Source organism: Eurosta solidaginis, chromosome 2 (assembly GCF_040869045.1).
Source record: "Eurosta solidaginis isolate ZX-2024a chromosome 2, ASM4086904v1, whole genome shotgun sequence".
Lineage (NCBI taxonomy): Eukaryota > Metazoa > Arthropoda > Insecta > Diptera > Tephritidae > Eurosta > Eurosta solidaginis.
Window position 1 is genome coordinate 167484519 of NC_090320.1, and position 27817 is coordinate 167512335.

The 27817-nt window shown below is 39.5% G+C and overlaps 1 protein-coding gene across 7 annotated transcripts in view; it reads left to right on the forward strand.

The window, feature by feature from the left end:
- Positions 1-1882: 1882 nt before the first annotated feature.
- The window catches only part of Uvrag (UV-resistance associated gene), a 297213-nt gene continuing 271278 nt past the window's right edge, over positions 1883-27817 (forward strand). For all 7 annotated transcript variants that reach the window (XR_010949689.1, XM_067766380.1, XM_067766376.1 and 4 more), the window contains exons 1-2: positions 1883-2301; positions 2357-3394. Coding sequence is in view for 6 of the 7 variants with exons in the window: in XM_067766380.1 (XP_067622481.1) it covers positions 1961-2301; positions 2357-3394 (1379 nt within the window). In the remaining variant the exon portion in view is untranslated. The remainder of the gene's footprint in view (positions 2302-2356; positions 3395-27817) is intronic.

Sequence of the window (27817 nt, forward strand, 5' to 3'; positions counted from 1 at the left end):
TGCACAAGAACTCAGTTGTATCGGTGGCGGTTACGCAAATCTCTTCAGATGGTATTGAAGAGTGTACAGCAAGCAGAACCCCACCTCCAACCCTGTTCAGGCGGTCATTTCGATATATCTGGTAGTCATTACAGAGGATCTCTGAGTTAAAAACATGAGGTTTCAGCCAGGTTTCGGTTAAAGCAATTATATCGTAGCTTGAGTTAAATGATTTTAAAAACAGTTCTGTTAACTTGGTCTTTAAGCCTCTAACATTTTGGTAAAGTATATCTAAAGCAGATTTTTCGTTCAGTTTTTTGACTCAGTGTTATTAACAGGGATCTTTGCCAAGTTTGGAACACTCTTATTCCGCCTATATTCAAATTCCCGCACAAGTGCCCCAGAGGGCCAAAAATCGTTACTCAAGATAGTGTCAAAATGGTCAATAGGTACATCTAATCTAAAGGAAGGTACGTTTCTTTCATAACTAAAATTAAATTTCCGAATTGTTACGTCATGGGTTTTCCTTTTTGAGAAGATATACGATTTCAGATCCTCCTCAGTAGTATCCCTGTCGAATCTTGACACGAATATCGATTTTTTAGGAGGGACTACAACCAACTTCCTAGTTCCAGGCTCAGTCGCCTGAGAACGGTTTGCAGGTTCAATATTTTTTCTAGCTGCTAGTTTTGTTGGAGGTGCCTTTGATGTTGAAGGCTCTACTGTAAGAGGACTTGGAGATGCTAAGTTTATTAACTCTATCGTGCTAGGTGTAGGAACGATTGGGTTCTGGATGTTTTGAACGGGGTCTAGGGTCAATACGCCAGCCGAGACATCAGTTCGTTTTCGTTTGCTGTCACGACTGTCGCTGTTAGCATTAGCAGCTGAATCGGTAATACATTTGAAAGTTTTAAACAAGTTTTCATAATACTTGAATTTATCCCCTAATGTAGAAAGTTCCTTACCGATTTCGGAGAATGCGTTTCGGGTATGTTTGAAAAGCTTAAAAAGATCCACTTCGGTGGATCTGCATTTCAAGCACGACCAACGCACACCCTTGTTATCGTTGATCGCATCACACACCCTTGCTGTCAAACTAGCGCACTTCATATGAGCAAGCTCATCACAAAGCCAGCACGACACGAAACGCTCGGTATCACCTTTCAATTGGCAGTTAACAATATTGCAAGACATTATAAGTTAAAGTAAAATTGATTAAACAGACGGAGGCAGTGAAAATAGTTTGGAGATCACAGTAAGAAAATCACTGTTTGAGCAGTTTGAAGATCACTGTATGTGCAGTTTAAGATCGCTATTAACTGACGCTTAACAACACACAATGCAAACAGCTGTGGCAGTGAAAAGAAAATGAAGTAAATGTGCACGAGCAAATAACAATTGAAAACTGAAAATATGTAAATGCCAATCAAATGCAACAACAAATATGCAAAGTGACTCGGCAAATATGTATGTATGTATGGATATACACACTTTATCAATTATTTTTAAGATACAATTTATTTTAGTAAAGAAAAGCAGAACTTTAAATTGCGAATGCAGTACACAACGTGTTTACACTTATTTTTAGCACAATAATTATTTAAACAAACAAATTTATTTATTTAAGACAAAATAAGGCACAGTAGAAATCAAAACACAACTTCACAGCTTGACGTTCGCACTTTCTTAATGTAGAAAATTGCCTTTATTATTCAATAAGCCGTCTGTGCGAAATTAGTATTAGAGTACCCCAACATGAAGAAAATAGAACACGTAATCCAACAATTTTTGCAGGGTCGTGAATGAGCAAACTAGGTAGGTGATTTTTGTTGAGCCATGGTTTCCCCTTGTATCGAGTATGATATATTGGTATCGAATGCCAAAAGTATCGATATCATTAATGTTTGAATTGATTGGTGGTCAATGATTGGTGGTAACACAGATTGCATTTAAAGACAGTTATAAGAGAAGCAAAACTGAAATGCGACAGCGCTCTCGTTGGCGTTCTTGGCTTCCTTTGTCCACACAGCAGCTTCGTTTACGAAATCTTGTTAAAATAGAGGGTGTCAATGTAAAATGTGACAACGCTGGAGCCGTAATTTACTACACGCTGCATCAAAGCTCAGATGAAGATGCCTTTTACCTAAGTGAATTGTTGACGCTCCGTCAGGAACTAAAGTGGACTGAAATAATCTGTCCAAGGCTTTTTAAAGCAAATTCCCAAAGTGTTGTTGTAAAAGTATGGGTACGATTTACAGCAAACAGATCCACTCAAGATCAGGCAAAAACAAGTTCTATGGACTCGGAATCAAAACATTTAAGGTATTAAACCTGAATATACTCTATAAAATTTAGTAAAAATAATATAAACGTTTAGTGTCTTCAAAAACGAGCTGCCAAGCAAAGACAATTTTAAACAGATGAGTGATAAAATGCTTTTTACATGGGGCGTATATTTTTCTGGCTTAATACAACTAAGCCGCCATGGAGATATCAAATTCAAGGAGAATTCATTACTTTTCCATATCAACGGTGACTGCTTCACATCGGCAAATCATGTATTTTGGCATTTCAGTGATACAAAAAATACAAATATACGCAGGAACCTAATTGAAACACGATATATTCAGTTATGTTTTAAGTGTTTTGATATTCGGAAAAGTTATAATTTGGAACAACTATTAAAGCTACAGGAAATTCAACGAAGGCAACTACAAAAAGCTAAAAAAAGCGAGCGTATTATGATGGAAATACAAAAACAAAGCATGTATTGCATTAACACCGACCAATTTAATAGTCCTCACAGTATATTAATAAGCAACACTTTCAGTAGTCATGAACAAAAACTAACTATGGGACGTGCTCTAAGCGAACTATTTTTCGAACAGCAGCAAATAAGTCCTCATTTACTATTGTATGCTCGTGAGCTAAAAAAAAAAATGGAGATTCTGCAATTAAAACGACGTCTATTTAAATCTGAATATAATGCATACTCGTCACGTATTGAACAACTTAGGGCTTGGTTGATTTCTTTAACAGAAATCCGTCGACAATCTCAATCAAGGCTAGAGTCTAGACAACGGCATCTGCAAATCGAGAAGATATTGTTAAGCAATCAATTCCAAGAGCAATCCTTACTTATACAGAAAAAGCAAAAAATCATATGGGATATGGAACGAAGAATGTCATCACTTTGTCTGGGGCTTCGAAAAATCTATCCTATTGAAAGGAATTGCAACGGACTAACCACTATAAACAAAGTGCCATTTCCGGGTATAAATGTTTTTTCTGACGTAAAGCTTTCTAGTGATAGAAATAATTCAGATAACATTTTGCCATTAACTCTGAGTGTATCACTTGGTTACATAGCCCATTTAGTGCAAATGATTGCCCTCATTATCAACCGCCCTTTAAGGTAATTGAAATATCTATACCCATGCTTTAGTCACATACTATCCTTTAAAATAGTGTCATGACATAACCCCAAGCGGAATAGCCCCAGCCTTTTTACTTAGGATTATGTCATCCCCCGCAATTTCATACTCCGAGGAGAAAAAAATTAGTATTGTAACAAATTTAGTGCAATTCCATTTATTTTACACCTTCTACTAACGTTCGTATCACTAAATTGTTGAATAAATAACTCCAATATTCAATAGTGCAAAATGGTCTTTATTAGACTACTTTGAAAACACTTATGCTTCGCAACTGATAGCGTGCTTAAATCAAACTGATTATATGATTGCTCAGCTTGCGCTCTTTTATACTCTTCACATACTTCTAGGCGTTTCTTCTTCTAGAATTTACTAGTTCCCTGAAGATTGCATACTTTTGTGTGTATATCAGAAATATGCATGTGTATGTGTGAGAACTACTTTGCTGATGATTGCTGATCCGCTACTGTATGTACATATGTGTAGACATAATGATTCATTTGTTTATGTAGACACAAGTGACTGCTTAGTATCGGCTTAGAGATGATAGTATGCCTTAGTGTTGCTAATATTAGTCACACTGCCCTCCACCTAAGTCTGATCGTCCCGATCAAATTTCCTGATCTAAGCGCTGCTAGCACTCCAAATGAATCACCCTTCTATTTTGTGGTTTCCCAATGGTTTGGATGCGGTAGATGTTATCACTGATCTTCTACACAACTTTGTACGGGCCTTCCCAACTGCACCAAAATTTGGATGGAACACCTTTCCGCCGGTGGGGGTTGTATAGGAGTACCAAATCTTCCCGGAAAGCTTCCGAATTATTGTTCTTATCGTACTTGTGTTTCATCCTTGTACTCATTATCCTGGACCGTTCCCTCGCACTCTGTTAACGTTTACTACTGAACCCTTTCTCCAAACTGAAGTTAAGTTGTTGTTGTTGTTGTTGTTGTAGCGATTAGGTTACTCCCCGAAGGCTTTGGGGAGTGTTATCGATGTGATGGTCCTTTGTCGGATACAGATCCGATACGCTCCGGTAACACAGCACCATTAAGGTGCTGGCCCGACCATCTCGGGAACGATTTATATGGCCACATTAAACTTTCAGGCCATCCATCCCTCCCCACCCCCAAGTTCCATGAGGAGCTTGGGGTCGCCAGAGCCTCGTCTGTTAGTGAAACGGGATTCGCCGCTCGAAGGTGAGGTTGACAATTAGGTTGGAGAAGCTATATATTGCGCTACACAACCCCTTGAATCCCACTGAAGTTAAGTGGTATATCCTGGTTCTTATCCGGCATAATCCTTCTCTGCATATCGATCTTGATGTCGTCGTCAATCAAGAAGTCCACTCCAAATATGACTTCATCAACAATCTCCGCCACAACGAATTTTTCCAGAACCATGACCTTCCCAATTAAGACTTCACATATCACTTCTCCCTGGACTTGGTTATTCTCGCCAGGGACCGTACGCAACCTTGCTCCAGGTAATGGCTTTACACTCCTGTTGACCAAATCAGATCGGATCAAGGAATGAGATGCACCCGTATCTACAGTCAGTACACGTTCTTTGCCATCCACATTCCCTCTGACGGTAAGACTGCTTGATTTCCTTCCAAATTGCGACACAGATATCACAGGACATTCAATAGCTGGAGCTAGCTCTCGATCTCTACATCTGACTCGCTCTTACTCATCCTTTCCAGCTTCGTTATTAATACCACCCATGCATTTGAAACCACTAGTATCAAGATCGCAATGACTTGTAATGTGACCGGGCTTCCCGCATTTGAAGCATTTGATAACTCTTTCACTCCGCTTTTGCGATCCTTTCAGCGCCTTCAATATTGTGTTTACCCAGTCTGGCCTTTCTACCTCCACACGGCGTGCTTTGAACGCTGTTTCCTGAATCAGAGCATGTGATACCGTTTCTGCGAATGTTGGCTTTGGGTCTGCGTATGTGGCTCGCTTCGTTTCGACGTCCCGTATGCCATTTTTAAAGCTCTGGATTTTTACCCTCTCGGTGTATTCCACGGTTACGTCCGCATTTGCCAAATGAGCCAATCTTTCATCATCCGAAGCAAACTCTTGCAATGTTTCACTAGGCCTCTGGAAGCGGTTCAGTAACTCATTTGGTAAATCTGTCTCCTATGCTCGATTCCGTATTACCTTTCTAAAGCGCTCATCAATGTTACATAGCTGTTCCGGTCGTACTCTGGAATTGTCTGTAAGATTTCAGCTGCAGGCTCCTTCAATGCCACGAACAGTGCAGCAACTTTGTCATCGTCATTCCAGTTATTCACTGCTGACATCTTCTAAAATTGAAGCTTAAATACCTGGAAAGGAACAGCACCGTCAAAGGATGGAGTTATTACTAAAATTTAAAAGTACTATCAATTTTAATAAAATTTTTGTATACGGTTTTTATGTACAGTTTTTCCAACTTTATTAATTTCATCGTAAATTGCAGTTAGTTCTGCTCACTCCAAACTGGAAAAAGAAGCGGTAAAGATGGGTTTGATGGTGAATGAGGACAAAACGAAGTACATGCTGTCATCGAGCAAAGAGTCAGCGCAAACTCGTCTTGGCAATTACGCTACTGTTGGCAGCCATAATTTCGATATAGTAAAAGACTTCGTTTATTTGGGAACCAGCATCAACACTAGCAACAACATCAGCACTGAAATCCAGCGAAGAATCAATCTTGCCAATAAATGCTACTTTGGACTAGGTAGGCAATTGAAAATTAAAGTCCCCTCTCGGCGAACGAAAATCATAATCTACAAGTCACTTATCGTACCCGTCCTGCTATATGGGGCAGAAGCATGGACAACAGCAGATGAAGCGTCTTTGGGAGTGTTCGAGAGAAAAGTTCTTCGAAAGATTTATGGACCTCTACGCGTTGGCGATGGCGAGTACCGAACAAGATTTAATGGTGAGCTGTACGAGCTATACGCAGACATCAACATAGTCCAGCGAATTAAAACGCAGCGGCTGCGCTGGCTAGGCCATGTTATGAGAATAAGATGATGCTCCGGCCAAGAAAGTGTTTCTATCGGAACCCGCCTATGGAAGAAGAGGTAGAGGGCGGCCCCCACTCCGTTGGAAGGACCAGGTGGAAAACGATTTAAACTCCCTTGGTGTGAACAATTGGCGCCGGTTGGCGGAGCGAAGGAAAATTTATCATAACTTTTACTGAATTATCGTTGGAATTGCCCTCATATTTGGACCTGTTTTTAAAGGCAGGGTAATTTTATTGAAAATTATTATTTGTGAATCAGGTAAATATTTTATACATCCGAGTTATATCTGTAAATCCGGTTAATATTTGTCGCATTTGGTATACATTTTTATTGATTTCTAAGTCTGATACATTTTATCGAATTAAAATATACGGAAGGTATAAAAAAGTTATTTTATATCGCGCACGCACCGCTTTCTTTAAAAAATTTAAATGAATGAAAATGTTTTAATGTTTTCATATTAAATTGAGGTATTTTATATATAGAGGCAAAAATCTCATTTTATGGCATATCAGAAAAATGATCTATTTTAATATATATTTTTCGACTTAAAGAAAATTTGCTGTGATAACGATAAATTCAATATTAATTTTAATTTTTCTCAAAACCATTTCGTAGGCGTTGAGGTTAAATGTTTATAAATATTTAGAGTATGAAAGTAAATTGTTTACAAAATACGAAAAACTGTTTGTCAACTTTTTCGACTTGGAAATTTTTAAATTTTTTTCATAAGCGTTTGTGTATGAAAGAGAATGGTTGCATTAAAATCGCTTTATGAAGTAATGTATGTATGTGTGTACATATATTATACGTGAAATAATGTAATTAAAAAAATATTTATAAAAAGCTTTATTTTAGCATTTTTTTTTTTCAATAACTGGACGCTTATTTCTAAATGATTTAGAAACAAAAATTCACGGTTTTATAAGCTTAATGCAATTTCCATATTATTATAACCACTAAATTTCAAATATTTCAGAAAAGTTACTGATTTAAATATTGCCAAAACACTAAAGTTTCAAGTAAATTTGCAACGCAAATCAATAGCTGAATATTTGTATCGTTAGGGCATTTGAAATTTATTAGTAGGCACATTAAAATATATAGTTGCTAACTGCTAGGATCGGCCTTATGGTAAAACGCAAAACTCGAAATTTAAAATTTAGTTTACTTTGAATTATTATGCAAATTTTAATCAATGTTGGTAGAAAAATATGTAAGAATAATTAGAAATAGAAATTAATGGTTACTCACATATATTTACGGTAGTTACCCCTTTCTGCTGCCGCTCTGGTACTGCTTTTGCATGGTGCTGCACTGCTGCCAATATACCCTCCGCTGCTGCTGTTTTTGCTGGACATGCCTGATATTCAGTAACGTAGTAAATTTTTGTAGTTTGAGTAGAAATTTTGATTTGTTTTCGTCAGTATTTCGAACTTGAAAAATTTTTGTAATTTATTGATTTTATGCTTTTGTAGTCATTTTGAAAAAAAGTTTTGTTTTCTTCTGTATATTCAGTAATATTTTTTAATTAGTTGAAAAAAATGTTTGCATTTAATGTGTGAATTTCGTAAAGATTTGTTTTGCAAATACTTAACTTAAAATTGTTTGTGGTATTTTTTTTTGTTCAGAATTAATGTTGTTTACTAAATTTGTCCATATAGTTATGGTTCTTCACTTTGAAAGTTTTTTGGAAAAATTTGTGTTTAAAGAATTTTTGAGTTTGAATTTTTATGTAATTTTTTTTTTCATTTTGTACTTTTTGTAGTTTTTTTGAAAATTTTATATTTATTTTTGTAGTGTTTTCTTCGTTTTAACATTTTTATATTTATCATTTTTCCTTGATTTAAAACGGCCCATGCACTATAGACTTTTGCCTTTTCACACTTATGCTGCTTCTTCCAGAATTTTGTCAAAATGGTCCAATGATGAGGCTCACATTTCCCATATACCCAGACATTTTGGGTTTCACTCTACGGCACTTAGTGTTTTTTTTTCAGCGCATTTGTTACAATCTTCACACATTTTACATATGCAAAATTTTAGACTGTCCAGTTTTTTTTCACTATATTAAAATCTGAAGATTGTGTCACGGTCGCCATGTAAAGTGGCATTTGATGCCACTTATTTTTGGGCTTGCAGCCCCCAGCGCACGCACATACAAAAACAATAAAAACTATTTTTATTTTCGTTCGATTTAGTTAGTTTTATTTAAATTTCTTTATTTTTAATTTGTTTAAATGTTCATTATTTTATTTTTCATGTTACGCTTTTGGTATCTTATTTCTTAACGCGCGTTTTAGGTTGTGCGTTCACCGGCTAAATTCTAACTGAAGCTAAACTTAACTGCGCTTTCAGCAGCAACGATATCGGTATGCATTTTTGCGCATACCGGTACAATGGCGTGATGGAATCGAGTAACGGGAGATTCAACCAATGGGGTTGAATCTCCGCGTCATTCCACTCTAACATTTTAAGTGATGCCAAGTGTTAATATGAGCGTTGCATCTTTTATTTATTAGAGGGGGCGTTGCCAGATTTAAATGCAGTAACCCAATTTGACACTACACAGTAACGTGCTATGGTTGACCGTATCAAAAGCTTTTGATAGGTCTAGCGCTATGATTACTGTTCTATGGTGGGGGTTTTGATTTAAACCGCAATTTATCTGGGTGCTGATGGCATTTAGCGCGGTGGTGGTGCTATGGAGTTCTCTGAAGCCATGCTGATGGCAGGCTAGCTGCAAATTTGTTTTGAAGTAGGGCAGCAAAAGGTCTTCATGCGTCTTGGCTACTGGCGATAGGAGAGATATCGGGTGATATGACTCTCCTATTTTAGCTGGTTTCCCAGGCTTTAGTAGCGGGACCACCTTGGCCATTTTCCATTTTTTGGGTATGACAAAGGTAGAAAGAGACAGGTTGAAGACATGTGCTATATATTTGAAACCATCTTTCCCTAGGCTTTTAAGCATCGGCATGGCTATGCTGTCTGGGCCCACTGCTTTGGATGGTTTAGCATGACCGATGGCATCCTCAACCTCTTTGGCGGTGATGGTAATTGGTGACGCGCTGAACTTATGGTTATGTTCGTGTCTGTTGGCCCTCCGACCGTAGAATGCATTATATATTGTCGGCAGAAAGCACTCGCGCATTTTTTCGAATCCGACAGCACTTTGACACCAAAGGCGATGGAGACTTTGTCATTGTGCCTAGACGGATTCGATAGGGACTTTACAGTGGTCTAAAGTTTACCTACACCGGCAGAGAGGTTACAACCGCTTAGGTGCTCCTCCCATTTCGCCCGCTTGTGTTCATCCACAATCAATCTGATGCGTTGATTTATATCCCTTATTTGGGGGTCGCCGGGATCGAGCTGTCTTATAAGGTCACGTTCTCTCGCTAAACTTGCGGCCTCTGCCAGGAAGTGGGGCCGAATTTAGGGAATTATACCGGCGGGAATGAAACGAGCCGAGGCGGATTCAATGACCTTGCGGAAAGCACGCTCCCCTTGGCGGGCATCAGTTGGGATAGGGAGGGCAGCAAAGCGGTTGTCTGTAAAGGATTTGTATTCGTCCCACTTTCCTTTTTTAAAGTTAATGAAAGTGCGTTTTTCTGCGACGATGAAGTCGGCGGAACGCTCGAGTGAAATAAGTATAGGCAGGTGGTCGGATGCCAATGTTACCATCGGCTGCCAGTTGACGCAGTTTACGAGTTCTGCACTCACGATTGAAATATCCGGCGAACTGTGACAGCTTCCTACCATACGTGTGGGGGCGTCTCCTTTTATTGTGCAGAACGTCGTGTCTTCTATTTGATCCGCTAACATCTCACCCCTACTGTCCACCCGCACGTTTGAATGCCATAGATCGTGATGGGCATTGAAATCGTATAAGATAATGCGATTGTTTCCAGTGAGTACAGCGCTGATATCAGGGCGGTATCCACTGGGGCAACAGGTGTCAGGATGGATGTAGATGTTGATGATATCTAGGTTTGCATCGCCCGACCGGACAGATAATCCTTGAGGTTCTAAGACACTGTCCCTGCCGTCGATGTCGGGATCAAATATATGATATTGCACAGTGTGGTGTATTACAAACGCGAGGCCGCCTCCATTTCCGCTCTCGCGATCTTTTCTGTGGACATGTCATGGACCAATAGACTCCAGCATTATCCAGGCTATGCCAGTCGGAAATGTCGTGGTTCTTGCTCCTTGCACCCTAGTTATGGTACATCTACATAAAACAAAATTCATGCACTGTATCAACAAATAAATTGCACTAGACCGAAACCGAAACCGGATCTAATATTCAAAAGAATAAATTCGTGACCGCACCAATTGCTATTCTTATACCTGCTCGGACGGACATACGAATATGGGTATTCCGCAGTATGAGGCGGACGGACTTCATTGACAAACAAAATGAGTAAAATAAGAACATAATCTCTTCAAAGATCTATTAATGATAATCATAATCTCTTTATACCGCGTGACAACCTACAAGCATATGATAACAACTAATGAACGTTACTATAAGTGGAGAATATTGCTGGTGTTATATCTCCATGTCGCTCTCGGGCCCGTCCCTACCATTAGTATTCGAGAGTCTAACTTAAGCTCTCCCATACCCAACCAAAATGAACCCATCACTTCATATAGCTAACAAGATTTTATTAATTACTCTAAACTCTATTCATTGTTATAAGTACAACAATTCCATTTCAAATATAAGAGAGCATGGTATGCTCTTATTCGCTTTTTTTTGAATGAATAATTGAGCGTGTTTAGCTTTTTACATAATGCTCATATTTATGAAAGCAAATTTAACAACAACAAAAAATAATAGCAAAAATGTTCTGCGTGAACGTATACATTCTTATATATGATATAATTTAATAAAATACTATAAAAAAGAAAAGTGCAAGGATGTTTGCGCAAACAGCGGAGAACGGAGATGATTTTGATTGACAATTTTCCATTTCTTATGGTTGTACATACATATTAGTTTGTTTAATATTTAGGGAAACTTAGTTTTCACCTCTTCATACAAATAAATTTAACTTATATTATGCCTCAAAGGTCTTTTTTTCTCTTACGTTACGCGAATTAAAAAACATTCACATGGTTCTCTTTACTTCAAGCGAGAACATTTTACTAGTACTATGTTTGATTAAAATTATAAACATTAATTCATTATTTTTTTAAATTTTATATTCCTTTTTTTCTAGTTATTTAACTTTACTTTACTAGGTCTTCTGCCGGATGCATAGGTATATATATTTATATATACATATAAATTATTGTATCCTTTGTTAAGGTTACTAAAAAAATAATTTTTTTTGGGTCTCAAGACCTTTATTATTATTTATTCACTAATTTAATTATTGGTCGTAAGACCTTACTTTGTTACTCACTAATTAAAACTAAACGTTTACAACTAACTGCTTACAACTGACTGCCTTAAAAATGGTAAATTAGTTCTAAATATAACTTAATTCTACCTGTACCAGCATTATTTCGTTCGGCGCGTGGCGGATGTTGTTCCCAATTCAATTCCGGATGTCGTTCACAATATTTGTGTTTTTGCTGATCAGGCGTCTGGGCCTTTTCCTGTTTGCTTCAAAATTATTATTAAGTATTTTGAGCCATCAACTTGCGTATTGCTGACTAAGCTCTTTACATTAGCGTCAGCTCGAATGTTGACTTAGTTGGTGCTAACTCCTCCACCCCAAAAACGAACGTCCTCGTTTGTTAAGGTAGGGATTTCGGATGCTACAGGTTCCTTGTTATCGTTTACCTGAATGCTTACTTTGTAGCTTGATAGCTCTTCTGGTTCATTTGTAAAATGTCTTCTTATTACTGGTGCGAATATGAGTCCTCTTAGGCAGATTATTATCATGATTGTTAGAGAAAAATTTGTGATTATGGCTGCTTTGTGTTTTGTGCGCAATGAATTTATACGATTTGTGTTATTTATATGGAGTTCCTTCATCATTTCCAAACTTAGGATTTCTTCTTCTTGCTTTGATGGGACATTTGACTGGAGAATTGCAGGGAGTGGTTTGCTGGTTAGTAGTTCGTTAAAAGAATATATCTGTTTATTGATACGAACTGTGGAATTATGGTACTGTATTGCGTATGACCCTGTCAGGTTTACTTTTTGGTTGTCGATATCTATGGTGCCGTTGTATTGATTTAGTAGTAGGATGCCAGGAGTGATGCTTTCTACGGTTGGGATGTGCTGGTTATTAACAAAAACGCATTCAGCTGGCTTGCTTCTCAGTAGAGGTGGGACACAGGTAGTGTTGCTAATGTCTACTATATCCTTACGGTTACATATTCTTACATTATTATTTTCTTTACATTTAGATTCAATTCCATATACTACGTTATTATTACATGTTACAATGTCCTCGTAAGGGACTTTATTAATAAATTTTCCTATCTTTATAGGTTTTATCAAAATTTACTCACAAATGTCTTCATTTGTTATTGGTAATCCTATTATGTAAAATAACATTTTATCGTTTGTTGCAATTTTTACGCTTGCGATTTCTAGTGATTCTTCTATACTACTTAGGGTAAAATTGTTTTTTTTTTCGTATATTGACTTAATTAACATAATTTCTTCATTTGAAAATATATAGGAGTTGACTATGCCGGCCTTAGCCCAATGTATCGCATAGTCTATATTAATTATTTCTTCTTTTATAATTTTTAACTTATATTTCATTTCAATAGCAAAATTATGTTGAGTGTGTTCATCCGTTTGTATGGATTTCGCGATTTTATTAGAAATTGCTGTAATTTCATTTATTTTATCAAAAATTACTTTATTAATTACCACTTGCTGGTTATTATTTTCAACTATATTATTTATTTCATTTTCTAAGATGACTTGGTCGTCGTGGTCGGGATTTCCTGCGATCCACTTCCAGATGGTTCCTAGTTCATTAATTGCTCTTTTAAATTTCCTTGGTTTAAGTCTATTCAAATAATCTTGTATTGATCTTAATTCATTATTGAGAATGGGCAAGAGGGGGTTTTCTTCGTTGATTTGTGTTCTAATGGTATGGCTAAGTTCATTTAGTGTCTTTTGGCATACGTCCAGATCTATTTTATGTATAATTTTGTAAGTTCCTGTTTGAATTTTGGTTTGTCCCGTATTAAATGTTGCAAGTTGAGAGTTGGAGTAATCTATTATTTTAAAGTCCGCGTACACTAGGTGCACGAGAAGTCTGTAAGAGAGAATTTTGAAGGGGGAGTTTCTTATTTTACTAAAATCATATTAAGTCTTAATGTTACTCTTATGTACTATTCTTCCTTGTCCAGTAATTACTAAACTAGATTTATCTTCTTTCACGATTTCCTTCCTATATCTAGCAGTGAGTTTTGATCCTATTCTTTTATTAATCCTAACATAAATTATGTCACCAGGGGTGTATGTCTTAATGGGTTTCCGTGTTTTATTATGGATTTCTAAATCCTTTTCTTGTCTTTTCCGAAGGGTTTCTATGTTTTCTCGCCTTGAATTCTCGTATTGTTCTGGGTCTATCGAGACTCGTCTACCGAAAAATGTTTCTATAGGTCGTTTTCCTGTTGCTGAGTGTATGGAGTAATTATATTCATATGTGCATCTATCTAATAGTTCATGAAATGAACGATGGGTGCGTTCTGTTTGGAGGCAGCGCATAATTTCCGATAAGGTGGAATGAAACCTTTCCACTTGACCATTAACTGTGCTTGCGTATGGAGGTGTTTTAAAGATTTTAATCCCAAGTTGATCTTCTACCATGAATTGTATGGATCGTGAGTTTAGGGACTTTTCATTGTCGATAACTATTGTCTTAGGTACACCAAATGCGAAGAGTATTTGTCGCAAAGGTTCTCTGATATCTTCTATTGCCTTTGACTGTATTATTCTTACCTGGGCATATTTAGAAAATTTATCTACCGCTGTTAATACCAGGCGTTTCTCCGTATTATAGATACCTATGTGAACTATTTCACCAGGGTACTGGGGAATTGGGGTTTTAAGTAGATGTGGTTTATTAGGGTGACGGTCATATTTATTTTCTTTACAAACTTTGCACTGTTTAATTATATTTTCTATTCTTGCTGTCATTTTTGGGAAGTAATATTTTTGTATTAGTTGTTTCTTGTTTTCATCCCTATTTCTATGTGCTCGTGTGTGTTCTTTTAATATTTCCTCATTTTGAACATCCTCGTTTACTAAATCTTGTACTTTTGTTTGGGTATAGCGAATTTTGTAATTGGAAAAATGAAGGGGATAGATTTCCTGAATTTTTCCAATTATTTCTTCAGAGGTAAATAAGCCGTTTATCATTTATGGGTCCTTCTACTGCTGGGATTAGGTTGTGCGACGAACTGTCGTCTGAGTGCGTCGCGACTGATAAAGAATTTACCTCAAATGGCCTTGATAATGTATCTGCAAATACATTGGCCTTTCCTGGTTTATATTGTATTTCATAGTTATATTCCTCTAGTATTGCTTTCCATCGTTTCAATTTAGAGTTAGTGTTCTTATTGCTTAAGGCATAGGTGAGTGGCTGATGGTCAGTGTGTATAATAACTTTTGCTGTGCCGTATAGGTAATTTCTGAAGGAATTTAAAGCCCAAATTATTGCAAGCATTTCCTTTTCATTTACTGCATAATTTTCTTCAGCTTTGTTTAATGTTCTTGAAATAAATGTTATCGGTTTGCCATTCTGTTCCAAAACTGCGCCTATGGCATATTGTGAGGCATATGTAGTTAAGTCGAAACCTTTACTATAATCGGGGTATTGTAGGATAACATCTTTGGATGTGAGGGTGGCTTTAATTTTATTGAATGCTTCTTTTGCTTTTTCATTCAAATTTATTAGAATTTTCCTTGAACTGCTTTTAGACATTCTTCCTTCCTCTCCTCGAAGTAGGGATTCAGTGGTTTTGCTAGTTTCGCATAATCTTGGATGAATCTTCTATAATATCCGGATAAACCCAAGAATGAGCGTAAGTCTTTAATTGTTTTGGGGTAGGGGAAGTCTGTTATTGATTGTACTTTGGCTGGGTTTGTAGAGATTCCGTCAGAAGAAACGCAAATCCCAGGAATTCGACTTTCTTTTTGAAAAAGTCGCATTTTTCAATCTGGACTTTCATGTTTGCCTTGTTCAGAGTTTCGAGAATTGTGTCGATATGTTCAGCGTGCGTTTTTTCGTCCTCGCTAAATATAATTATATCGTCTATGTATACATAGCAAATTCTACCTATGTGTTCCTTAAGTATGTCGTCCAGTGTCCGTTGAAAGATGGCAGGGGCGTTCTTTAAGCCAAAAGGAAGTCTCGTGAACTCGTATTTTCCGTTGTTCACTGAAAAATCTGTTTTTTCCACGTCAGATTTCTTAAGAGGAATTTGATGGAAACCGCTTTTTAAGTCAATCACTGAGAAAATTCGATTCTTTCCTAATTGGGAATGTACCTCGTTAATCTCGGGTATTGGATACCTATCTGCGATTGTTACTTGATTAAGTTTCCTATATTCAATGACCATTCGAAATTTTTTTTCCTCTGAGGCATCGTCCTTTTTAGGCACGACCCAGACGGGTGAGTTGTATGGGGATCTTGATTTGCGTATTATTCCGTCCTCTAGCAATTTGTTTACCTGAGTTTCAACTTCCTGCTTAAGGCTTATGGGATATGGGTATGATTTTGAGTATATTGGTGTGTCAGAATTTGTGCGAATTTCGGCAACTACTTTTGTTGTACAAGTTAATTTTTCGTTTGGCTCTGAAAATAAATTACGGTGTTTCTGTGCTAATTGTCTAATTTCGTTTTTTCCTTCCGTGGTCATGTGTTGGTCCCGAATTTGGTTGTCGTTTTCTATTGATTTTGTTACTAAGCTGGACTGGATATAATTTTTGTTAGATGCAGTGTCCACTAAAATGTTTAAAATTTAGCCGCTCTTCGTCCTGCATCTAAAGTAGGGTAACGAAGAGCTGTTCAATCTAAAAAATGTACATCACTCAGATCTTGCGGTTCTTCCTTTTCGTTGTTAAAGGTTGTGTTCTGATTGTGGTCGTTTGGATCTTCGTAGTATTGGTCTTGGTAGCATTGGTCATGGTAGTGTTGGTTATGGTAGTGTTGGCTATCCGTCGCTCCGTCGGTGTTTATGTGAAAGTTCCTTTGAACTTTGATAGGGGGATGGTTTATCATTGATGTATTAGGTGGCAACTACCTCGAAAGCTGCGAGTCAGAGGGAAGTTCCAATTAAGGAAGTAGGAGATAAGCCAAAGGGAGATAACGCTAAGACTCCGGCTTTCTCGGAGGCGCCAAAGGGAGTTAACGCTAAGACTCCGGCTTTCTCGGAGGTGCCAAAGGGAGATAACACTAAGACTCTTGCTTTTCCCGAGAAGATGAGTGATGTGGCAAAGCAGTCACTGACTGTGGCGCTGGTTGATCGTAGCAGTCCTTTCGGACAAATGACTACTGAAAGGTGGAGATCTGTGGAAAGGGAGCTTATTAGCTTAATGCTTAAGATGATGCGGGAACAACCAAGTAAGCCCCTTCCAACCTTTGATTCGGGGGGATGGTATAACGGTGTGAAGATGATAGCGTGCGACAACATCGCGAGCTTGCAGTGGCTGGAGGAAGTGGTTCCAAACCTCCAAAGGCAAGGCACGAACGCGTGGTTTGAGGTGGTGGATAAAGCGCAAATCCCTACGGTACCAAAAGTTAAGGTATGGATACCATGCATGATGAAGCGGAGGATACACTGCGACTTCTGCAGAATCAGAATCCGAACATACCGACACAGGATTGGAAGGTACTTACTGTATCTCGGCCTACCGAGGATGGTCAGTTCTACATCTTCCAAATAAACAAGCAGGCGGAGGATATTTTGTACACGCAGCTTGGTAAAATGTCCTTTGGCACTGGCAAAATGTACATGCGACTCAGGAAAAGAAGTCCCGAGGATAAAAACCCTAACATCCTAAGGGAAAAAAGACAGGTGGAGGTCCCCGACGTCACCACGAACGTGCTAGAAGAGGACCAACCGCTAAATGGTGCTGTGACTCGCACAGAGGAACACCCTGGACAACAGTCACGAGGCTGAAGGGGGCCTCGAATACTCTAAACCAAAAGGGCAAGGGGAGGACGACGACGTCAAGACGAAGGTGCTGGAGGGGGACAAACAGCCCAATGGTGCTGCGAGTCCTACAGATAAACCTCCAACACAGTAAAGTGGCGTCGAGCGAACTGCTCCTAACCCTTGAGGAGGGTTCGTTTGACGTGGCGCTGATCCAGGAGCCGTGGCTTCCATCGGGAGGAAAGGTTTCTGGACTTAGCGCGCGCGGGTTTGGCGTTTACTACGCGCAAACGGAAGGACGGGTGCGAGCTGTAGAATTGGTAAGGAAACAGCTGCATTCATATATGCTGCCTAATTACACCACTGAGGATCTCGTAGCGGTGACCGTTGAGCAAAAGAATAAGCAGGCATTTATTCTGGCGTCCTGCTACATGGCCCATGCTGCGGAGGTCCCACCGATGGAGTGCAAAAGGCTAGTACAGGAGGAAGAGCGCAAAGGGCGGTTGGTCATAGGCGCAGATGCAAATGCGCACCACAATGCGTGGGGAAGAGCAGATACGAACGAGAGAGGCGAATCTCTGTTTTGTTACATCCTGCAAACCAATTTGCAGATAGCCAACAGGGGAAATGTCCCTACATACATTGGTCAAACATCCAGCAATGTTCTGGATATTACATTGAGCTCCGAGCGTGATATATCAATGTATGATTGGATGGTTCTTGATTGACCATCCTTCTCCGACCATTCGTATATCAGCTTCAGCATCCCCCTAAATAGGGTAGGGAAGGGAGGAACCTTTAGAAACCTAGGTGAACGAACTCGACTAAATTCCAGGAACAGGTAGAAACAAAACTGGGACAACCCAAAGAGGTTGCCAATGTGGAGGAACTGGAGGAGTCGAATAGATTCCTAACAAGGACGCTTATGACTGCGTATAACAAAGCTTGCCCTCGAAGAAGATTCAGAGGAAAAGCAAAGCCGCCATTGTGGAGCAACGAGCTGAGTCGTCTAAGAAGACAGGTAAATTAATGTTAAAGCTCGCAAAGACCGCGGAAAGCGAAGCATGTCGGGACGAGTACAGGGATCGACTGAGGATATACAAGCGTGAAATTTCCAAGGCGAAGAGAATCTCATGGAAAAGTTTCTGTACGGATATAGAGTGCTCCAGCGAAACAGCACGGTTGAAAAAAGTCCTAGCAAGCGGAAACATAGTCCAGGGACTAATAAAGAAAGAGAACGGGGAATGGTCACGTAATAGTGAGGAATCCCTTGAGGTGCTTCTCGACACACATTTGTCATTGGGAGACGGTTTAGAAGAGCCAGCAGACACCACTCACACTTCGATCACGGAGCGGGTGGTGCCGGGCTTGGTGACCGATACCAAGATCGAATGGGCAGTGAAAACGTTTTCTAAGTCTAAATCGCCGGGCCCAGACGGTATATTAGCGGCCATGCTAAAAGTTTCGAGTATGGAGGTCGTGGAATGGCTTAAAATAATATTCGATGGGTGCATAAGGCTGAATCATGTACCGCACTCTTGGAGAACTGCTCGTGTAGCTTTTCTACCAAAGGCGGGGAAGATCGGTCACGTGTATCCCAAAGACTATAGATCCATTAGCTTAACATCATTTCTGCTCAAAACCTTTGAGAGGCTGATAGATGTGTACATAAAGTCCAACGTGGATGAAAAGCTGCTCTCCACAACACAGCATGCGTACACCAAAGGCAAGTCGGTAGATACCGCATTGCATAGGGTGGTAATAAGCATAGAGAAATCCCTGGAATATAAGGAGTATGCTCTAGGAGTCTTCTTGGACATTGCCGGGGCTTTCAATAATGTTGCAAAATGGGCGATTATGGATGGTCTTAATTACATTAAAGTACATCCTGCCTTAATCAGATGGATCGGCTGCATGTTAAATTGCAGAAATATTACATCACAATGGGGATTGTACGAGGCCACGGCATCAGTGGACAGGGGCACGCCGCAGGGAGGGGTGCTATCACCTCTGCTATGGACGCTGGTCATCAACCAACTGCTCAGGCAATTCGATGAGGGACCCGTAAAACTTACGGCTTACGCAGATGACGTTGCAATTGTCATAAGTGGAAAGTGCCTTCCAACGATTAGTTCTTTGATGGATCGGGCGCTTCGCGATATTCATACCTGGGCATCTAATGTCGGGTTGAAAGTCAATGCGGAGAAGACGGATAAGGTCTTGTTTACAAAGAGGTACAAGGTCCCAAATGGGACCAGGCCTAAGTTAGGAGGGGTGACCTTACAGGAGAAACCTTGCACAAAATATTTAGGAATCATCCTAGACAGTAAGCTGTCATGGAAGCTCAACGTGGAGGAGAGGGTCAAGAAGGCCTCAACGGCACTCTACGCATGTAAAAGAATGCTGGGGTGTACGTGGGGCCTATCGCCCTCTCTTTCTCATTGGGCTTTTACAGCAATTGTAAGCCCTATTCTATACTATGGAGTTCTTGTTTGGTGGAAAGCCACACAAAAACAACATACCTCAAAAAATTAGAGGGGGTATGCAGACTATCGATGCTTAGCATTACGGGAGCCCTGAAAACAACCCCGACGGCTGCACTATATGCCATTTTGCACATCCCACCTGTAGACCTGGTAGCAAAGAACAAAGCGTTAACGACCGCAATCAGGCTCGGTGCTTCGGGGCAGCTTGAGCGCCGACCATATGGCCATAGTAGTATACCGTCATCAATCACAAGACGAACAGACTACATGATTCCCTATCTGCGCTTCGATGGAGATCTTAAGGCCACAATAGAGGTGGAGGGTTGGCGCAAGGGTGCGCAAATGGCGGACGAGGCGATACATGTATACACCGATGGTTCCAAAGTAGTGGAAGGAGTAGGGTCTGCGGTATACTGCGCTGATCCGGAAATAAGCAGATCCTACAGGCTGCCGGATTACTGTAGCGTTTTCCAAGCGGAAATATTAGCCGTAACCAAAGCAGTAGAAACCCTGGAAGAGAATAGCGTAAGCTGCAACCGTGTTAACTTTTATATTGACAGTCAAGCAGAAATTAAGGCAATAATCTCGCATAGCACAGCATCTAAATGCGTGTTAGAGTGTAAGCAGTCTCTGGAGAGAATCGGGACAGGGAGAAGCATACATCTATATTGGGTCCCAGGGCATATGGGAATAGATGGGAATGAAAAAGCGGATGAACTAGCTAAAAAGGGCGCATCCCTTGAAGCTTGCTCCGTAGATGTCCCAATTAGATTGGGCGAGATTAAGCGAAGGCGAGAGGTGCACATGATCGACCAAGCGGGAAAGGCGTAGGTTCAAGCACGGGGCTGTAAAGTGTCGAAGATTATGTGTAGGTCTTACAACCTTAGACTAACACAGTTGCTCCTATCATTAAAAAGAGGGGACTGCAGAATCATGACGGGTATTCTGACTGGACACTGCCTTCTGGCGTCACTTGCCTTTAAATTAGGCTTGGTCAATGATAGCAGATGTAGGAAGTGCGGGTTGGAAGAGGAAACGATGGAGCACGTTCTGTGCTCGTGCCCTGCGCTTGCCAGGCTAAGACTCCAGCTATTAGGAGTGATACAGCTGTCAGATCTAGAAGCAGCAAGTGGCTTAAGTCCTAGGAAGCTTCTAGTATTTGCCAAGAGGACGGAGTTATTTTATAACATAGGTCCTGGTTTTTGATAGGGTTTTTCAGTTTGGTCGTTAAAACAAACTTCTGGTAACACTACGGACTCAATCAGTCTATGTGAGGTCCTCATGGACCGGCCAGTTCAACCTACCTACCTAGGTGGCCGTTTGCCCACTTCTTGAGCTTTAGGGCGGTTCATATAATTTACCGCTCTTGTCCTGACGCTTTCGTCTACGTCCATGGGTTGAGGTGGTTTAGGTGGTCTTGGAGGAGCGTGGTGTTGTTGGTTAAAAGGGTTTTGTGGTTGGTATCTATTTACCTGGTTTGGGTTTTGGTTGGCGTATAGCTGATAGTTGGGAGGATTCAAATTTTGTTGATGATAGTTTTGTGGAATGGGATTTGATATGGGTCGAGGTAGGTGTACTAGTTCGGGATAAAACCTTGATTGTGGTTGGAGTTGTTGGTAAGATTGCGGCTGGGGGTATTTTACCGTGAAGGGCTGCTGTCGTGGATTCGGAGAATTAAAGCTTTGTTGACGGGAGTTAGACATCTGGTTGTTCGCGTGGTATGCCCTGAAGTTTTGGTTTTCGAGCTTCAGGCAAAGGTGTAAGGCTTCTGGCAAACTCTTTGGTTCCTTTATGCCAAGTAACTGGGGAGATCACCCGAAAGTCCTCTGACGAAGGTGTCGAGAGCCTTAGCTCGGTAATTCTCAGTTAACAAGTGAACTGCTTCTTCACCTATCTCCATACAGCCTATTTTATTTAAAAGTAGTGATAGGTGTCCGTATACCTTCTGGTAGAACTCGTTAATGGACATTCGTCCTTGTATGAGACATGTCATTTGGTACTCTAAATGTCTCGTTTGTCGGCGTAGTGGGTAGTTGTACGATTCTAAAGCTATGTCTGCCTTTCCAATTATCTTATTCCTAATGACATTCAAAATGCCGAAATATCTAGGTATGGCCTTTGAGGGTTTATAAATTCTCAAAATTCTTTCAACACTCTTTTTCCAGGAGCTAAACTCTGAGGCATTTCCTGAGAATTCTCTTAATGAACGTACAACATCTGGAATCTTATCCATTTCACTCATATTATTTTGGAATTGGGCGTCTATAGTTTGATCAGTTATGATAGGATTTGTTGTGTTGTTAAGGACACTCTGTACTATATTAGGCACGCTTGCCTCTATGGCTAGGGATATCATGCTTTTTATCATATTGGCCAAGTCTGGTGAAATTTGGTTATTAGGGCTTGGCGGTGCTGGTGGTGCAGCAGGAGGGTTAGCTCCAAGCATTGAGGGTCTAATCAAATTGTTTGGGTTTGACATTGTAAGGAATTTTTGATTTTTTTTTCTTTCGGTAAGGGATTTGATTTTCTGGTCTTCTTAAATCACAAAAAAAAATTACGATTGTCTTGAAAAGGATTTTCCTAAATTTTTTCTTTTTTGTTCTTATTTCCACACTTTCACTTTTAAAATGAAATATCTAAGTTATTAAATTCTAAATTATTAAAATTTTTGAGTGACTTTCACAATAAGTATTCGAATTTCGTAATTGTAATTTTTTATGTAGTAATTTACTTCTCTTATTTTTTATAATTTTTAATTACTGTAAATCTTTTTGAAAGTTACTTATTTTTCAATATTTTTCTTTTTCCTTAAAAAAAAATTTTTTTCACTCATTACTTTCTAATTTTTTCAAATATGCGTTTTTAAGATAAAATTTCAAAATTTAGTAGATTTGAATTTTTTGTTTTAAATATTTTTCTTAAATATATTAATATTTTCTTACATTAATTTCAGCTCCATCTCGATAAGTGTGTATTCTTCCCTTTTCCTGGCGGTACTCGTGGTACACTGGCTTATACCTTGTTGCTGGGGGTGGCTCCTTGGCTGGTATCGTGTGGGCGTCCGGGAAATTTGTAAGTTTTCACTACCCCTTTCACGCCTCTTCTTATAGGTATCGTTTAGTAATACAAACTGGAATAGTTTTTCTTTCGTAGCACTTTATTATTTGTGGTACTTATTGAAAGTTTTTTTCTACCGGTTTTCTTTCTATTGTGGCACTTTTTGTATTGTGGCACTTTTTTTGAAAGTTAATGCTATACTGGTGGCACTTTTGGAATTTTTTGATAACAGTTTCCTTCGCGGCACTTTATTAAGCTTATTACCGATTTTCCAACACTATAAGTTTACCAAGCCAAGCCTTTTAGCTCGGGCGCCAATTATTGTATCCTTTGTTAAGGTTACTAAAAAAATATTTTTTTTTTGAGTCTCAAGACCTGTATTATTACATGATATTATAACATGAGTTTCCCACCTTTTCACGATCTCTTGCTTTGGCGAAAGTTTTAGCTAATTTACCACTGAACTTCTTGAAAGCATCGCTCTGAGTGAAGTTTCTTCTAAAGACTTTTTCACCGATGTTGAAAGAAATGGGTCTAGAACGCAGGTTATATCGTCGAGAATTTACTTATAAGCCTTTTGAATGTTTTCACGTACTGCATTTCTTATCATGGTAAATTTGTCGTACCTATCTGTCTGGGTTTCAACAACACCTTGCTCAATCATTCCTATACTACGCAACAACTCATACTGGTGTCCATGTGTTACCATGTGTTGCCCAAACAACACATAGTACGGGGTTTGGCTTAAGGTTTGATGTAAGGAGTTCCTTAGCGCGCAGTTAATGCTGCTCAGGTGTAAATCCCAATCTCTCTGATCGCTTTTTATATATGCGCAAATCGCAGCATTGACTGAGCGATTTATTCGTTCAGAACTGTTGCTTGTTTGTGTTGTTACGAGTTTCCATGCCGAATCCTGCTGGTCCGCCTCACCAGAGTAGAATTCGCTGCAGTGATAAATAAATTTATCTATAACCTTAAAGTCAGGAAAAAGCCCGTCTCCGTTGTTGAGTTTTTCTCCCAACTCATTGTACTCCGTACTGTCGAACTCTGGTGACTGTAAGTCAATGTCTGGAACGTTTTCGCACGGCAAGGTTATTTCATCGTTTGCGTCGCATGAAGCACGTGATAGAGCATCTGGCACAACATTAGCTGTTCCTTTCCGATGTTCGATGGTAAAAAGGAATGCTTGTAACTTGAGTGCCCATCGCGCCAATCGACCACTAAGATCTTTTTGCTTCATCAGCCACCGTAGGCTGGCGTGATCTGTAACGATTGTAAACGTTTGCCCTTCGATGTACGGCCTGAATTTTTTGACAGCAACAACAGCTGCGAGACACTCTTGTTCAGTTACAGAGTAGTTTCGTTGGGCTTTGTTAAGCTTTTGGCTCATGTAAGAAACTGGAATTTCTACGCCATTTTCATCAGTTTGCGCGAACACAGCCCCTACTCCACTCTGACTTGCATCACACTATATTATAAACGGTCTGTTGTAATCGGGATTTTTCAATATAGGTGCTGATGTTAGGAGATGCTTAAGCAGTTCAAAAGCTTCTTGAGGTTCATCATTCCGTTCAAATTTGCAACCCTTCTTCAGAAATTCTGTTAAAGGATGGGTAATGCTAGCAAAGTTTGCAATGAAACGCCTATACCATCCAGCCATTCCCAAGAAGCGTCTTAATTGCCTTACTGACTTGGGTGGAGGAAAGTCGTTAATTGCAGAAACTTTTTCAGGATCGGCCTTTAGGTTACCGTATCCCACGACATACCCCAAGTATCGTACTTGTTTCAGACAGAATTTACTTTTGGAAATATTAATAGTGAGGCCAGCCTTCTTAATATGTAAAGCCACTTCTTGTAACAATTAATGTGCGAGTCGAAGTTTTCTGACACTAAAAGGAGATCGTCAAGGTATATAAAAACACGTTCTTTTAGATAGTAAGGAATGACCTTATCCATCAACCTATTCGGTATCGTAAATGCTGTCTTCTCACGCGAGGTTACTCCTAGAGGGATTTGCCAAAAGGCATCCTTCAAATTCAGGCTCGAAATAAACTCTGCGCAAGGCAATCTACTCAATATGCCTTCAATGTGGGGTAATGGATAAGCGTCTTTCACTGTTAAGGAATTCACCTTACGACTGTCCAGACAAAGACGTATTTCCCCTGGTTTCCTTGCCAACACGACTGGGGAAGAGCAGGGGCTATTCGACTCTTCAATTATACCTAAAGATATCATTCTATCGATTTCTTGTCCCATTAACTGTTCTATTGCCGGAGATACCGGATAATGGCGTTGTTTAATAGGCTTCGCTTCACCAACGTCAATAACGTGTTCAACTAGCGGTGACTTGCCAAGTCCTCTTTCCTCAAAGGACGGGAAACAGCGAACCAAAGCAGCAAGCTTCTCTTTCTGGATTTCCGATAATACATGAACATTTTCATCAGTTTCTGAAATATTTATCTCGCTCACTATATTTGGAGCAATTTTAAAGGCCTTCCAAAAATTGACACCCAAATATATATCTTGCGGTAGAGTTTGAACAATAAAAAATTCGATTAGAGACGTTTTCTTTTGATGCACGACATCCAATGTAACAACCCTCAGAACGGATTGTTTTGATCCGTCCGCGGTGGATAAATTTGTATTAAGTTTCTTAATTTTTAGGTTTCGTTTAAGAATATCTGCAGTTCATTTGGCTCCTAAACAACTAATCGAGGCACCTGAGTCTAATAATCCTAACACCTTCTCTCCTAAGATTTCTATAGCAGCATAAGGTCGTATATCGGCTGGCCTACAAAGCGCAGTTGCCGATAAGTGTTCGCGCTTTGACTTAATGTTTTTCCAATACGTTTTAGCTCGCATAGCCGATCGGGATTCACCGAAAATTTTCTCGCGTTTTGCATTATATTCTTGCAAACGTACATGTAGAGGACGGATAGGGTGAACTTGTAAAGTAGGTGCATTTTGCGTGTTAGTCGTTGAAGGTACAATTGGTCGTTGTTTCAGTTGGAAGTTGGCTTGGGGTGTCTGCTGGTGGTGTTGTAGGCACCCCTCTGCTTGTTTTCCTGAATATTGCAACTGGGACAATTTGATAAGAAGTACGCCAATAGTCCACAACCGTAGCAGAAAACTCTTCGTGGTTTAACGCACAACTTATAACTATGACCAGGAGTGTCACAGTTCCAGCATTTCTTCTCCGAGGCTTCCACAGTTGAAGCTTCCACCTCACGAGGAACACCAGAAAATGAATTCTGATCTGTTTGAACGACTTCGGCTACATTTCGCTTTTGTGGCAACTGAGGTCGCCCAGGGCTTATTTTAACTGTTTCAAAAAAATGTTCACGTCGCCTACAGGCACGTCGTAGAGCGGAAATGGACGTGATATCCAAATGAAAAAGCTCCAAACGGATTTCCGGAAGTATATTACGCACTAAGACTTCAACTAATTCTTCTTCAGACATGGGTGTCCTCAAACTGTCACTCATTGTCATAACTGATTCTAAAAATTGTTCGAATGATTCGCCGAGTATCTGTTTTCTATTTCTTATTCTTTCTTTTACATCATAGTCAGTACGAACATCTTTAAAATTACATTTTAATGCATCGCACAAGTCGAACCAATCAATGGCATGTACTGTATGGTGATATCTCCAGTACCAGTTTTTGGCCTTTCCTTCGAAAAGGACATGAGCGTTTCGACAGAGTGCATTAAAATTACCTCGCAAGGATGTCATTGTCAATGCGTTAATTCTATATATAAATTCGTCCACGGAGACGCTATCTAATGAGCCGTCGAATGTTAATTTCCAATTAGTTATTATTTTCGACATGGCCTCTGCTGATAGGTTTTGTGCATCTCGATTACTATTTTGATTGTTGCTAACATTTGTTACAATTGGGTTTCTACTATCGTTCAAATTGGGTACTTGCTGATCGCCATCACGTCTATGGATTGGATTTGGAAAATCTAGTGTATTTTGTTGGCCTGTCAAATCTTGCCTATTCCTTCCATGAATGTTGAGTCTTTGGAAATAAGTTTCTATCGATTGGGGTACTAATTGGCTTATAACATCTGATATCTCGCGTGTCATAGCTACTCGGTGGTGTAACGTGGTTTCGTCCAACATTTGTTGAACCCGTTGAATAGCAGTGTTAGTTTGGAGATTATCACCTCTATTTTGTCGATGATTTCGACCGCGACGGGTGTTAGCTGGAGACCTTGTCTCATCAGTGTTGAACCTATCATGGACATTATTAAAAGCAGCTCGAGATCGAGTTGTGGGACCTGTAGAACTATTGTTGTTAGTTCTTGGGACAGCGCCATGTGAAGGAGCGTTTCCAATAGTGGGTTGAAGGTCTTGTTCCGAAAAGCTTCTTAAAGACTGAGAGTCGATCGTTCTCCGACATAAAGGACACGACTAATTTTCTGTCAACCAAATTGTAAGACAAGACCTGTGAAAGCCATGCATACACGGTGTAGCAACAAAATTAAAATTGGTTGTTTCCTCACTACAGATAGAACAAATGTTTCCAGGACCAGCAAGCTTAGCCAAATTTTCTTCGCTGTGTCGAACAGACATTTTTAGTTTTATAAATTTTCACAAAAAAAAATTCGAAAAAGTATAATAATGTATGTATGTTTTTAAAATCTTGTAACTGCATATAAGTGATGGGGTTATATAATAAAGTAACATTCTTTCGTTGTTTACGGTTTCTGAACGTACGATATGTAGCTGGTGCAAACAATTATTGTA